Source organism: Gossypium hirsutum, chromosome D01 (genome assembly GCF_007990345.1).
Source record: "Gossypium hirsutum isolate 1008001.06 chromosome D01, Gossypium_hirsutum_v2.1, whole genome shotgun sequence".
Classification (NCBI taxonomy): Eukaryota; Viridiplantae; Streptophyta; class Magnoliopsida; order Malvales; family Malvaceae; genus Gossypium; species Gossypium hirsutum.
In genome coordinates, this window is record NC_053437.1 from 5,923,041 (window position 1) to 5,938,480 (window position 15,440).

The 15,440-nt window shown below is 31.1% G+C and overlaps 1 protein-coding gene across 1 annotated transcript; it reads right to left on the minus strand.

The window, feature by feature from the left end:
• Positions 1-975: 975 nt before the first annotated feature.
• LOC107915843 (EP1-like glycoprotein 2) lies at positions 976-2,656 on the minus strand. The gene has a single exon (XM_016845043.2). The coding sequence runs from the start codon at positions 2,607-2,609 to the stop codon at positions 1,230-1,232; it is 1,380 nt and encodes a 459-aa protein (XP_016700532.1). The 5' UTR covers positions 2,610-2,656; the 3' UTR covers positions 976-1,229.
• Between the last annotated feature and the right edge of the window lie 12,784 nt (positions 2,657-15,440).

Sequence of the window (15,440 nt, forward strand, 5' to 3'; positions counted from 1 at the left end):
TTATCACTTATACTCTTTTTAAGTTTTAATCACTTAGTTATATTTTTTGAAGCATACTATTATGTTATTAGATAATATAAAATAAAATTGAAATTTCTATTTTTAAATAATTCAATCCGATCGACGAAAAGCTTTTAATTGATTCGATCACTATTTTAATCAAATTAGCATTAAAAAAAAAACCTTTTGTTTTGTTGTTTTTCTTCCTTGGTAAATTTTTGGACGTCTTCATAACAAATTTTATTGGATTGTTAAAAAAACTCAAATTTAGTCCATCAAATGATTAGCCCAAATCAACTAATTATATATGGGTCCAACTGATGAATATTCCGTTGCCCAATTAGAGAAAAGCAGAAGAAATTTGATAAGCCCAGGCATTTGAGAATCAAGCTATTGCACTAGAGATGGGCCAATATGGAGTAAGCAAACTGAATCCAATAACATTTAAATAATTAAATTTTAATTTATTTATGGTTTAATGATAAATTTGGTCATTAATATTTGCATAATTTTTAAAACGGTCCTAATTGTATTTTTGAGCCTTTCTGGCCATCAACCTTTGATTTTTTTTCAAACTGCTTTTTCTGGCAAATTTAATAAATAAATTCAAGGTTTTAATCTTTCTTAAGGTTTTAATCTTTCTTAAGGTTTTAATCTTTCATAGGTTTATTTACTAAGAGATCTTTCTATTGAATTAATTTTTTTAGATAATTATGTTTATTTTCTTTAAATTAAGAGTTATTTTTTTAATTTCATGTATTATTTATTTTATTATTTTCCACATGTAATTATCTAATAAGGTTATTTTAAGTAATAAATTACATCTCATTAAAAATATTTCACATAACCCCCATTAACCTTTTAAACGGTATTTTTATTAAATCTATTAGAAAAACAATTTAAAAAAAAAGAACAAAAGTTGATGGCCAAAACAGGCTCAAAAATACAGTTAGAATCATTTTGACAAAACATGCAAACATTAATGGCTAAAATTGCCATTAAACCTTTATTTATTCAGTTTCTAAGTTCATATCATAGTAATTTGGGAATAAGTTTATGAAATTACTTGTAAGGATATATATTGTACAACGTTGTACTGAAACGCATACGACATTTCATCATTTATTTAAGTATTACACGAAAATTATTTGAGTTCTTAATGACCTAATACTCAATAAATAACCTTGATTTTCACTAAACTTTAATACAAAATCACAAAATAATTAAATCTACTTTGAGTACTTAATATATCCCACAGAGGTAGTATTAACATCTTTGATCAAAGTCCCAAGCACCGGAGCCGTCAAGCACCTTGACGCATCTTCCTTGTAAATGAATCCCTTACATTTGCAATCTTTGCTGCATTTGTCCCTGCATTGTTCAACCTTCATTGGACCTTCTCCATCATCCAAATATGGGTTCAAAAAATGTTCCACCCCCACGATTTTGTAGTAATCGAACTTAGCTCCGGCCCGGCAAGGTACCGGCTTCGGTGGTTTACAGCTTTCGCTCCAACCCAACAGCCCGTTCGGACTTGGGCAAGCCACGCACATTCTCTGGTCACATAACCCGTATGTGCCGCACTTGGATGGCAAAGCGCATTCCCTAACGAAGTAACTTGAGAAGAAAGCAAAGCTCTCTTCCCATTTTAAGTAACTCGCTGGGGGAAAATATGTGAAAGCCCTTAGGTTTCCATCGGATCCGAGTCTTAAGAATGAATATGTGCCATTGTAGTTGACTTTATTAAGGTTTATTGTGCTGCCTCCACCTATCGGACGAACTTGGAGGAGTCGCCGGCCGTTGCCTGCCGGGGAAGTGCTCGGTTGAGCTTGTAGATGTGTTAAACTTAACACCAACTCGTAAGGGGTATTTGTTTTATTAACGTCTTCAGGCTCGGCAGCAAATGTCACAATGTCAGCAAAATCCTTTGTAGGCCAGCCCCCATAAATAAGTTGCTGGCCCAAATTATTTAGATACATAATGAACCCATTATGGTCTAGTATCAGACTATACGGTCCATCAGAGCCGTCCATGTCAGATTTCCGGCTAACGAGCTTGTTCCGACCGTTGATTTTAACCGATTGACCCACCAACAAAGTATCAGTAGGGTAATCAAAGCTTTGCCAAATGAATTTCCCATTTTTATCAAACAGTACCAAGTTACCATTTGGTAGTAACCTAATCCCAGTGACACCTTTGTTAGCCGTATTGGTTTGCCACACAACACGACCATCCGCATCCGCCAACACGAAATTCCCGTCCTCGCCAAATTTGAGGGTGGCATTTTCATGAACCGGATCGTTCCGGTTAGCGTCCCACACCCATCTCATTAGGCTTTCGTCGTTGGGAATGCCAGCTCGCATGGCAAAAATGTAAGCATCAGGAGTGGTATTATAGAAGCAAAGGCGAAAAGGGTAGGTGTAAAAAGTGTACACATCGTTTCGGATCACTCGATAGCTAGCGTCGTATTCGATAATCCGATCTCCGAACTCACCTTCGTTGATGAATTCAAAGGTTTCGTTTGCAGGGACTTTGGCTAGAGTGGTAGCAAAAGCAAAGACAGAAATGAAAATGAATTGAAAGAAAAGGGAAGATAATTGAGAAGCCATTAAAGCTCAATTGTTTTTTCCTTGTGAGTAAACTTGCGTTTGGATGAGATAATAGGAGTGGTATATATAAGTAGTGGTTTTCAAAGGGGGATTAAATGTGGCATTCAAAGTCAAAAAAATCAGGTTTGGCTTTATGATTAATTTCCTCAACGTGTGCCCACTTGAGCTTAGCTATCGTTATCGAATCATGCTACAAGACTTTTCAGTGTGGGAGGGAAAAAACCCGTCCGGGTTCGGGTTCGGGTTCGGGTTTGGGTTCCGGGTTGAGGCAAGGTAGGTGCTATTCTAATATTAGTCGGAGTGAAACAGGACAGGACGGGTTTAAGGAAAATCCCCTCCATCTCGAATTTAAATCAAAATAAATTCATAATTCCTTACAAAAAAAGTTGATTACAACTAACGAGTTAGCACATAGTTAATGTTAATCGTCCATGGAAGTCCATCTTAAAATGAAGAAAATGTAAGCTATTGTTGGGTGGAGGGAATGATTATCTTTAGATTTTGGAATCACAGAGCATATGCTATTGTATTGAAGTAATCTATGGTCCACTGAATTCAAGATAATGTCCCCATTTTATCTTCAATTAGCTTTGTTGCTGCCGAGAAATTTAATACTGTGCCCATCAATGGAGACATACACACCCCAGATTCTATGTATTACTGTCAAAGAGATGACCACGCGTTTGGCCTTTCTATACCCCATTTAATTTTATACAAGTACAACGTGAAAAAAATATATCTATAAATCTAATCAATCTTATAATACCAATCATTCGTTTAAATATCTCACATTTTGTTAAGAATTAAAATTCTAATTCCTTAGATATCATCAAAATATATATTCTTTACAAATGTTTATCAGTAATATATTTAAAATAATAAGATTTTTTTTAAAAATTGACTATAAAGAAAACAAAATTGATAAACATTTAATGGTTCCGAAGAAAACTACTGACTTTTTTAGTACATTTGCCTCAACAAGTTGTAGATTTAGCTGTAAAAAATTCATTGACTGCTATTTTCCCTTTCATCCCAGTCCAAGATCTAATTGGATTTCATGATGCTTTGACTGTTTCCTTGATTTTTTATCATACACGTGTTATATATATATATTTATATCATACACACACGCTACATTCAAAAAGAGTTGCTTAAATAAAAGTCTATCATTTATTCACCTGAGGCTCGAATCTAAATGAAACTTTTTTTTGTTTAAAAGATATGAGCATTTCAAACTATTACATAATAATTAATCTAGGAACAGATAAATCAGGGGTTTGAGACCAAAGGTGAAAGCTGATGTTCATTCCTTCTGCAGCCTTTGCTAAACAATCAGCCAACGTTACGTGTCAGTTAAACTGGCATTCTATTCATGCCTCAACAAATCTCGAATCGCATTTACGACATGCGATTTTGAGTGATTAATTATCATGTTCCCCTTAATATGGTGTAGCGCTTTCAAACAATCTGATTCTAACAACACATCTCAACAACCAAGCTTCCAAGCCTGTTCAAGATCAAGTATGCCACAGAGTTCTACGTTATATGCGCTACACAATCCTTTGTTCCTTGCAAATCTCAAACACGACAAACCATCTGTATCTCGGATCACACCACCAGTCATACCTATTCCATATTTCTCAAATTCTGACCACCATCCACATTAATTTTCCTAAATGAAACTGATTTTTTATAACATTTTAAATATAATAATATTGGTAAAATTCTAGATATAAGTCCTTGTTTTATACAATTTTATGAATTTAATCTCTCTATTATAATTTTGTTATTTCTAATATTTACTTTTCAAAATTGAGCATTTTCAATCCCCATGCCAATTTCTTTTTTTAGTATCAAATATTTTGACATAACTTATTTTTAAAAATATGTAATGACATGACATATATTTTGATATATTTTGTAGTTTAATATTTTTTTCACATTAAAAGAAAAAGAAAATCATGAGGCATGGCGTGGTGGTTGCTCACCTTTAAAGACGAAGTCAGAAAATTTAATTTTTTTGGAGCGAAATTAAATTGTATATTTTTACAATAGTAAAAATATAATTTTACTATTTTAATAGCCTATATCTTTATACTTTTTATAGGATTAAATCAAATTTTTATCATTTTAGGAGGTCAAAGTGTAATTTTACCATTACCAATTTAACATTTTATAACTTATAAAATGGCCTTTAGGGGGTCGAGGCCTCTGCCAACCCCACTGGCTTTGCTACTGCTCACCTCGTCCCCTAAACATGTAGTCGGGGGTTCAGTCCGCACTTATAAGAATAAAGCACATATCATAACCAGTTATAGAGAGCACCCACAGCGAACATATTAGTCACTGATACCGGTAATGGATACACTAATTTTGACCAAAAAATAAAAAAAATATAATATTTATCTAACTATACAAAAAAACCAAGGTATATATATTATATCATGTGTTAAAAAATAAACTTCGATCAAATTATTTAATTAGATTCACACAAAAAAAAATGACATCAAAATTGAAAATGCACATTTCAAAAAATAAATAAATAAACTAAAAATATTCAAATTGTAATAGAGGGACTAAATCAATTAAAAATGCGTAATACAATAACATTCCATATTGATAAATAAATCTAATCTTTAAACAAATTTAAGTCTAAATATCTTATTCCTCATGGTTTTCGAAATTAGAAAAGATTAGCCAATCAAATTGGTCGGATTAGTAGGATCAGGAGTTAGTTGAGGGATTAGTTCGGATTAATTAACTTATGAATCAGTACAAATCAATTAAATTAAACTAAAAAAAATTAAACTGACAGTCAAACTAAATTTTTTACTTTTTATTTTATTTTTTATTTTCATCGCTTTTAATAATTTATTTAATAGAATCAATAACCTCACCAATTGAATCATTAATTCAATTTTGAAAACCTTGCTATTCCTCGTATTTATTTTTTCTAAAATAAGAATATTAAGTATAGATTAACTTTGAAAATGTCCTTAGATTCGCTTAACCATAAGGTGAAAGAAGAAAACGACCTCAGCAATTTGCAATTATGCTCCCGACATTATCCAAATCAAAAGCAGGCCACGTGTTTTTCTCTAGTAATACTAAATCTTTTATAATAAAAATTGTCGACAAATTACATAATATATTCTAAAATTAAATTTTCCTTTTATTTTCTTTTTTAATTTGTATATAAAAAAATTATTTGATTCCAAACTTAAGTATTATATATGAAAATTAATTTCTATTTCTGTACAATGTATGGATAAGTTGTGTGTATTAAATTTTTAATATTTTTTATAACATAGTTTTTGTTTAATTTTTTAATATTTTTTGAGAATCATTAATAAATTATTGTAACTAAAAATATTATAAAAATATTTAAATAATTTAAATTAGATTATATTAATGCTATTTAATCTTTAAAATATCTCCAAAAATATTATAAACTAATGATATTCTTTTTACTTTTTATTGTAATTAATCTTTCTCTTTGTAGTTTGTGTTGATATTTACCGTAAAGTTTATTTTTTTATGATAATCCCAAACCATTTTTATTAGATGAAATACATTAATATTTTTACTTATTTTCATAATTCTTTTTTATTTTAATTAATCTTTCCCTTTTTGCTAAATTAAAATATAAATTTACTTATGACATATTTTAACATAAACTCTAAACTATTAATATTTTATTAAGTAAATTTAATATACACTATTTTAATTTACTTAATAAAATATTAATCTTTCCAATTTTTATTGTAACTTATAATCTTGTCATAATTCTTTTTAATCATTTGTTGGGGATCAACCTGTATAAACAACGAGATAATAAAATTGGAGAAGAATGAACACAAATATTTTATGTGGCCTATGGTCTGAAATAGGGAAAAACCATAGATAATGGAGGTTTCGACTTTTCAATAAATGAGTAAACAAACGATAATACAATATGGAGAAAATTAATCTAAATGTACTAAACATACATTACCTAAAGCCTCGAATACAAAGCTCAAAGTCTCAAAGAGCAAACCGATAAACAAAAACTTAAATCTCATAGGGCACTCACAAAAAAGGGCACTATAAGATACCCTCCATAATTACCACGAAACTCTCACCAAAACTCATATGCGGTTACAATTTGTTGCCCTAAAGAAAAGCCCATTTTCTTATTGGCCTCTTAAAATAAGGATACAAGGCCCCTTTAAATAGGCTAAGATTAGAGTTGTAATTATACTAAAATATCCTTGGAATAATTAGAGTTTAATTGGAAAAAATAGCAGAGTTTAGCTGAGAGAAGAATACAAGGCACACCCCACAAAATTCCACCTTGACTCATATTTATCACGCCTCCTTTTCCGTTTCCGTTATGGGCCTAACTCAGATTTTGAATAATGTCAATCAATTCTAAACCGTACTCGATCTTGGAAACTGAAAGACTCTTAGTCTTCAAATCAAAGTTGTATAATGTAACAAGGGCCAGTAATACTCGAACAGGAGAGAAAAGATCAACTCTCTCCACCTGATAAATGCATTAGCGCCTAACCATTCAATCTATGTCTTATTTCTTGCTTATTTAAGTCACTCAATTGTATATATTTATTTTGAGCTCAACTTACATATTCTTCATTAGCTTACACATTTACTCAATTTTTTTTCTTATTAACTTATTTAACTTTATATTTTTTAACACATTTCTATTTTAGTTTATATACAATAATTAATACTCATAATTAAGTCTCATTATTAATATTTCAATTCATGTTACCCATTTTCCAATTAGGTCCTAACTTAATTAAAACACACTACTTTCAAATTAAACCTCGTAATCAAGTTTTGTTTTAAATGAATTAATATAATCATACTTGATTATTATTTTAATACTTTAATTAATTATTTATGACCCTTGGGTATCTGTTTCAAACCCTCGATTTTATAAATGTTCAAAGATAACCTTACAAATTGGGGCATGACCACTTTCGATTTTCACAAACCTGATTCTTTTAACCCGATTTTTGAGGTCTAACAGTTATTATCTTTAGAGATAAGTGTAGAAAAAAAAAGAAAATTATAATATTTCAATATAAAATTTAATAGAATGATATTTATTTTTTGAACACGCGTATGTTAAATATTTGGTAAATACTACTACATTGTAAAGAAAATGAATGGACTGAATGAGGGAAGCCTTGAAAGGGCAACTAAGAAGGTCAAGCAACAAGAGGAGGATCCACTAGATGATGGGGGAAGGGAAGATCCTATGGATCCTTTTACTCCCAAAATGGTTTCATTTAGGGACATGGTGATGAATTCGTCGTTAGCTGACAACTCTAAGGAAGACTCCTAGGCAGAGGATGATATTAAATTAAGATATGATAATGTGAGGAAGGAGATCATTGATGGTGTCCCTTCCATTGATTTCTCTGAGTGAGTTCATTCACTAATTGAGAAAAACATGTCCAAGACTATTGTTGTTAAGTTGTTTGGAAGGAAAATATGTTATAATGCTTTGTGGAACAAAGTGTGCTCCTTATGAAAACCAACAATGTGCTTTCAATTGATAGACATTGAGACTGATTATTATCTCACAAAGTTTGAATCTTTTGAGGCTTACACTAATTTCCTCTCTAGAGGACCATGGGTGATCTTCGAACACTATTTGACGGTTCAACCATGGATGCCTCAATTTACACATTACATCCATACCCCCACAAAGTTGTAGCGTGGATTCGTATTCCCAATCTATGAAGAATGTTGTACAAGAAAAGTATTCTAAAGGAGATTGGAGAGATGATTGTAACTGTAATCAAGATCGATCTTCAAACTAATAAAGATTCAATGGGACAATTTGCTAGATTTTTCGAAGCCTCTTGTTTCAAAAATTTGGATTGCCAAAAGAATCCACAAAGTTAAGTACGAGTCTCTTCCAACAATATGCTATTAATATGGATCCTATGGCCACTTGAAAGAAAGATGTCCCTAGTGTCACGGGGCTAGACCTTTCGTCTCGCAAACCGTACGGCCTTAGGCGATCCGTTCGCTCCAAACTCGCCCAAGTTAGCCTTTACGCCCAAAAGTGAGGATTCCTTAGAATTCCTCCAAGGCACCAATTTGTATAGCGGAAGCGATTGTGCCAAAAGAAGCTACAAAAGAACAACAGAAAGAGCGCTCGCAAAGTGTTTGAGTAAATGCTCTCAATTCTTATTCACAAAGAATAATGAAACAATTCAGGAGTGAGTACAAATGAGGGGGAGGCTCTCTATTTATAGTTGAGCTCCCCCAAAACCGACGGTCAAGATACAATTACATCGACGGATGAGATTTAACCATATCCCTTAATTTTAGGGATTTACAAGATAAGCCTTATTAAATCTAATCTAATCTTTACAAGATATGATTCCCTCTATCTTCTAAGATTAGTTACCATATTAGCCTAAGTTGCCATCTCTTCGCTATCGGGCCAACTAGGCTTTAATCTGACAGGCTTCTCCAATATCTCTTTGAATTGGGCCAGTTCTTGTGGGCCAAATGACCCCCATCTGAGCAACAGACCTCCATTGGATGCATTTGGTGCGCTGGTCACAGGCTTTGAACTGCAGCCCGTGACACTAGTACCAAAATAAGAAACCTTTAGAAGAAGTAACTTCTGTTATTCATGAGCCAAATGTTCCTAGTACCAAATTGTAGCATCCCAAATCTGGCCTAGACGTTATGGTCGTATTTGGTGTGTTACATTGAAGTGTCTCTCAAAAATTTAGCTTGTTGACAAACTTGTACCAATCGCGAAAAGAAAAATCGAAACTGACCAAAATTTCAATTGCGAAAGAGAGAATTCTCTTCAATACAGAAAACTTTAGCAGCCAAAAGACCAATTCGGCACGAGTAACCCCCTAGCCGAATTTCCTAGAGTGCTAGAGTCCAGATTCGGCACAACGCTTCCACTTATCAACTCATTGATTTTCTCCTCAAATCTCTCCCCTTATCACTCCACCGATTTCTCCTTAACTCCCTCTATGATCAGTTCAAACTTCCTTCTGCAGTATTTCACTCCAACTCTGCCACTTACACGGCTCGAGCAGGAAAATAAATACCCCATTGCGCAACCCAAGACTTGAACCTCAAACCTCAAGGAAACTCTACACACCACCTTGCCACTAGACCGCAAGCTCTTTTATGACATAAAACTAACAATAAAATTTATAAGGCCTACCTGTCTATGTCCAGATTCACTTAAGGGCAAAAATTAAAAATTTTGCCAAGGCCAAGACTTGAACCCAGGCTCCTCAAACACTCCCAAACACACTCAAATCACTTAGCCATTAAAGCAAACAAGCAAACAATGTCAAAACATGCAAAAATTAGAGACATATTTTAGGGCGTTACACAAATGTTCCACTACACTCGATATACTTTGCTACACTTACATCATTTGTCTAAAGACATTTACAATTATTATATAACTACAACTCACCAGAAAAGACCTTGCCAAAAGACAATACCTTACCCTACATGGCTATAATTAGCTATCCCTTAAGTGTCTTGCACGTGGCCCCTCACATGGTCACATCCCTAACCTAGCCAAGGGAGCCTACAAAGACAACACCTTCTTATCTCTCAAGAACACGTATGGTAGACTCCCAATCTTCAAGACGTATATAGCTTCTTAAGATTTACAGGAAGGACTCCTTAAAGACCTTTGGGGTTAACCAACATCAAGACCATGCAAACACTATTAAAGACCGTACTTTCTACCACCACCTTCTAAAGACCCTCCATCACTATTTCACTCTTGTATAACTCTTGGGCACCGGGGAATCATCATCAACCTTTAACCCATTTGTTTGTATCTATAATGCTTGCTCAAGTTGTAGCATTTTCATCCAAAAATGTCCTATATGATATAGGGATTGTATTTGGGTCTAACCATGTGCAATTGCACATGATTCATCTTCTCAGGCATCGTACAAGGCACTCCCACTATGACCCTATCACATTTTATGGCACTTGGACTTTCAACAGGACCACTTTGTGAACCCACTCGAGCTCTTGATAGAATCAAGAGATAAAACCCTCCACCAAGAACAATATCTAACAATTGTTGGTGCATCCCTTTACCTTTAATCCATAAAATTCTCAATAAAATCAAAGCACATCATCTAAAAAAAATTACAACCTTGAAACATATTCTCATATGAGTTAAAAGGTTATTTATTTTTTAAAATTTGTAGCAAAATTTTTTTGAAAAAAAGTTCAATAAAAATTATTTGAAAATAATAAAATCTTCATAGCACTTATATCATCCTTTACTTATCAACATCATTTAGGTTGAAGGCTCGATTATTATTTGATGTTTAGTGAACTTGTTTTCCAAAAAAATTTCATTTCCTAACCCTAAATATATTTTCAGGAATTAAGTTTAATTTTCAATTAAGTTCTTTTTTTAATTTTTTGAATTTGGATGAGTATCTAATTTTTTATTAAAATAAATTAAATAAAATTGATACATAATAATTCATGAACTGAAATCTCATGATGGAAAACTTTTTTGATGCATAGACTTTGATCAGTATGACTAGTACATTAATGAAAAATAAATAAATTTTGAATTCAAAGATAAATTGAATCATAAATTTTTTAGAGGTTAAAATATAATTTTATCATGTATTAATTTATGATTTTATTATTTTTTTAAAAGGATTTAAACTTTTTTTATTTATTTTGAAATATTTTCATTTTGGGGCCAACTATTGCTTACCTTTTTACCTTTATCTCTGTTTGAATTGATGTCGTGAAGAGCAATGATACAAATACGTGTCGACTTGATTCTACAATCAAACATTTGAAGCAATAGTTGGAACATTGTTACCAGATACAGCGTAGCCAAAACAACATGCTTGAGTTGCCTTATCTTTCAACTGGCCCGCCATTCGAATATAACTGCACCACAGCTAAGCTAAGACTTTCAAAGCCATCACAAAAGACTCCACTCACAGTTTGTTGCCTTTGCTCGTATTTATCCATTGTGGTTGCAAAATTCTGTCGGTGACGACGGTCTATAATCTTATGAGTTTACCCATATTTATTAGAATTTATTATTTTCTTCTAATAAATATACATACGGTTATAATGATATTTCTAGTATAATAATAAAAATTTATCATGCAAGTAAAGTATATTGGGTTTCTTATTTTATCCATTAATGGAAGTTTTGTTCAACTTCAAAATTTTGTTTGATTGCTAATTATTAGACACATTTATAACTCAATTCATTGAGTTCACATCAAGATTTAATTAGACACTAATTCAATTAAGTAATAATTAAATAATTACTTTTTTAAAAAGTAAATTATATTATTTTGAGGATATATATTTTTTTTATTTTTTTACATTTTTAATATATAAAAATATACATAATAAGATTTAAACTTAGGACACAATAATCTTAAATATCGTTATTTTACCATTTCAACTACAACATTATTTGTATATAAATTATATATTTGTTACATAAATAAATTTTATAAATATTTATACTATACATTAAGTATTTGACCAAGTTAATATGCCACTCATCAACTAGGTTAATTGATGGATCCCGACTTAATTGTAAAGTAATCAAAATCTCAATAATTTTATAAAACAATAAATATTATCTTGTAGGTGTCGAAACCATTTTTTTGAAAAAAAACAAAAATTTTAGGTTGTCGACTTTAAAAAATGAAAATTGGGAGTCGCCACCAATATTTTATTAAGGTGTGATTGGGTCACCTAAAAATGACTTTGGTCTACAAATTTTAGAAAAACAGGTCCGGGAGTCGGTTACGTATGAGGAAGGATTAGCACCCTCATTACGCCCAAAAATTGGTACCTAGTTAATTAATTAATGTCTTAATGTCGAAAATTTGAAAATCGTAATCCTTAGCAAAGACTTAAAACGTTACATATTAAGACCCTTATCATTTCAGAGAAATAAAATACCACACCCAATACGTTAGGGCACGACATTCTAATTTTCCCCAAAAATGAATTAGGGCAAAATACTAGTGCAATAAAAAATGTAAAAGAATATCCATTTATTCAAGTTTTAATAAATCGCGGCCCAATACGTTAGGGCACAATTCCTCTAAAATCCCAAACTCGGAATATTTCCTTTATTATTTTTTAAAAAAATATTCATTTCGAGAAATCAATGCATCACATCCAATACGTTAGGACACAACATGTTGAATTCCTAATAATGAGTTCTTATTTTTTTGATTAAAGAGAAATCCTCGATTGTTAGATTTTCAAAAAAATCGGAACCCAATACGTTAGGGCTCAATTTCCTTGAGAAATCCTAAATACGAGTATTACCTCTATTTTGAAGCGTTTTATTTTAAAATTAAATAAGAGATAGGGTAATGTTATGTTGAATATGAGAATGAATGCCCCTTAAACAAATATCAATAATAAATACAACAATTTCATAGAAATAATATGAATAAACAAATAAATAAACAAAATAATGACGTGCAAAATATCAAATAAATAGGCAAGATAATAATAAAAATATGCAAACATAAATTAATAAGCGAATAAAAAAATATACTTGTACACATAAAAAATACATAAGTTTTAAACAATTAATATAATATTAAAATTAATTAAATAAATTAAACATGTGTATATAAAATATAAGTATGCGAAAATTTTAGTATAAAAAAAACATAAATACATGCTTAAATATACATATAAAAAAATAATAATTGCATATGAGAATTATAAAATAAAAATTAAAAGAATACAATTGCATTATCAAAAATATTGATTTTTAAAGAAAATATGAAAATGGACTAAATTGGATCGCTAGTAAAGATCCGGGGTAAATTCGTAAATAAATAAAGGCTGGAGGACTTAATTGAACACTCGAATTACATAGAGGGGCTGAAAGGGCAATTTTCCCTTCTCCTCTAAACGACGTCGTTCAAATTAGACCAAATTGAAATAAAAATAAATAAAATGGTAAATTAAAAAAATAAAAAAATTAATTACAAAAACATTAAAAGGCGGAGGGGCTAAATAAAATTCGCAGTGGTATCACCTTCTCCCTTTTTTTAAAATCGTAAATAAGTAAAAAATAATCAAAAGAAAAAAAAATAGTAAGCCACCTTTAAAAAACTGCCAATCGTTTTCTTATTTTATTCCTCATTTTCTTTTTACAATGAAGGGAGAGGCCTCTATTTATAGTTGAGCCTCCCCAAATCTAACGGTACAGATCAATTACATCAACGGCTGAGATTAAAGGGTATCTACAAATTAAATCTCTAAAATTACAAAATCATATCTTCTAAGATTGCATATCATATCTAAGATTATATATCATATCTAAGATTGCATATCATATCTAAGATTATATATTATATCTAAGATTGCATATCATATCTAAGATTGCATATCCCTGAAGATTATGTTTCCATAAGTTTGTAGATGGACCTTCAACCTTTTCAAGTAATGGGCAATTCCGATCGGGCCAAATGATATTACTTTAGATTTTTTTGTGAGCCCGGACTAAAATTGGGTATTACAGTAGATATTTTCATGATCTTTACTTTTAAATATATTTTTTTTTCATAAATTCTTTTCCCTACTTCATGAATATGTCATAATCTAACACGAATATGATAAAAGTAAATAAAAGTTAATTTCTATATATAATAATATAGAAAGAAACACATAGACACGTGCCCATACGTGCTTGCTTCACGCAAAAGATTTTGAATTTAATGATTTGATGACGAAGTTTTCTTAGTCCTTCATCCATAATCTAGACTCTTACAGATAACTATATCATTATGATGCATGTCCTTTAGATTATTAATGTAACAGAGACATGCACGTAACCATAAGAGTTAAAAAAGCTGTCTTGTCTTAAGCAAATTTAAGACACGTTTTTTGGCGTCTCACCTTCTAAATTATGTCCTTTTATTATAACGGTATAAATGATTGATACATAGCTTTGATTTTTTTCCCTTTTATAGGAATATTAAAATGCCAAGTGTTGATAATTCAAGACAGGAAATGACAGCAGGGAGGCACAGAATCCTGAAATTATTTTGGTCAAACAAAACCCTTTTTATTATTAATTTAGCAGCCATCCTTTACCGTCCCCGCCCTACTCCTTATGCTCTTGAAAATATTAGTCCCTTTGCTTTTCATTCCATAGATTTAATCTCTCTACGGATTTGATTTAAAGATTAATATGTGTTTTTAATATGCCACACGTTCAAATTTAACAGAAGTATATTAATACTTTTATCAATTAAATTTAATATGTTAAGTTAAACAAGCACAGGGATTAAATTTCAAAAAGTTTTAAGATTACAGGGACAGTGAAAATAATTAAACCATTTTCTCAATCTTCTTAAATTTTCAGCCTAATTCAATCCTAATCCTAAAAGCTGATTATAAAGCTAATTAAACATTTAAGTGGATTAATTTTAAAATAATTATTTAATACATGAGTCACGAATGTCACGACAAGGGAAAACTCTTCGTCAGTGATGCAATTCGAAGAATATTAATTAGTTCCATTGTAGCAGCCTCTGCTTTAACCTGGCTGAAAGAATTCCCAGAATTTGCAGTGTTAACATCAACTGCACCTTAAGATAATATAAGGTCAAAATCATTGTGGATCAGATTGTTATATTCTAGTAGAAGGCAAAGATTTATTTATTTTTTTTGTCAAAATATTTTTGAAAACCCAATTTTTTACTCTCATGAACTTATTTTATTATACTTTCATGGTATCCAATGTGCCTTTATTGAAATTTGAATCCTTATAAATAGACC

Coding starts and splice junctions, on each gene's coding strand:
- LOC107915843 (XM_016845043.2), bottom strand. CDS start 2,609: ATGGCTTCTCAATTATCTTCCCTTTTCTTTCAATTCATTTTCATTTCT.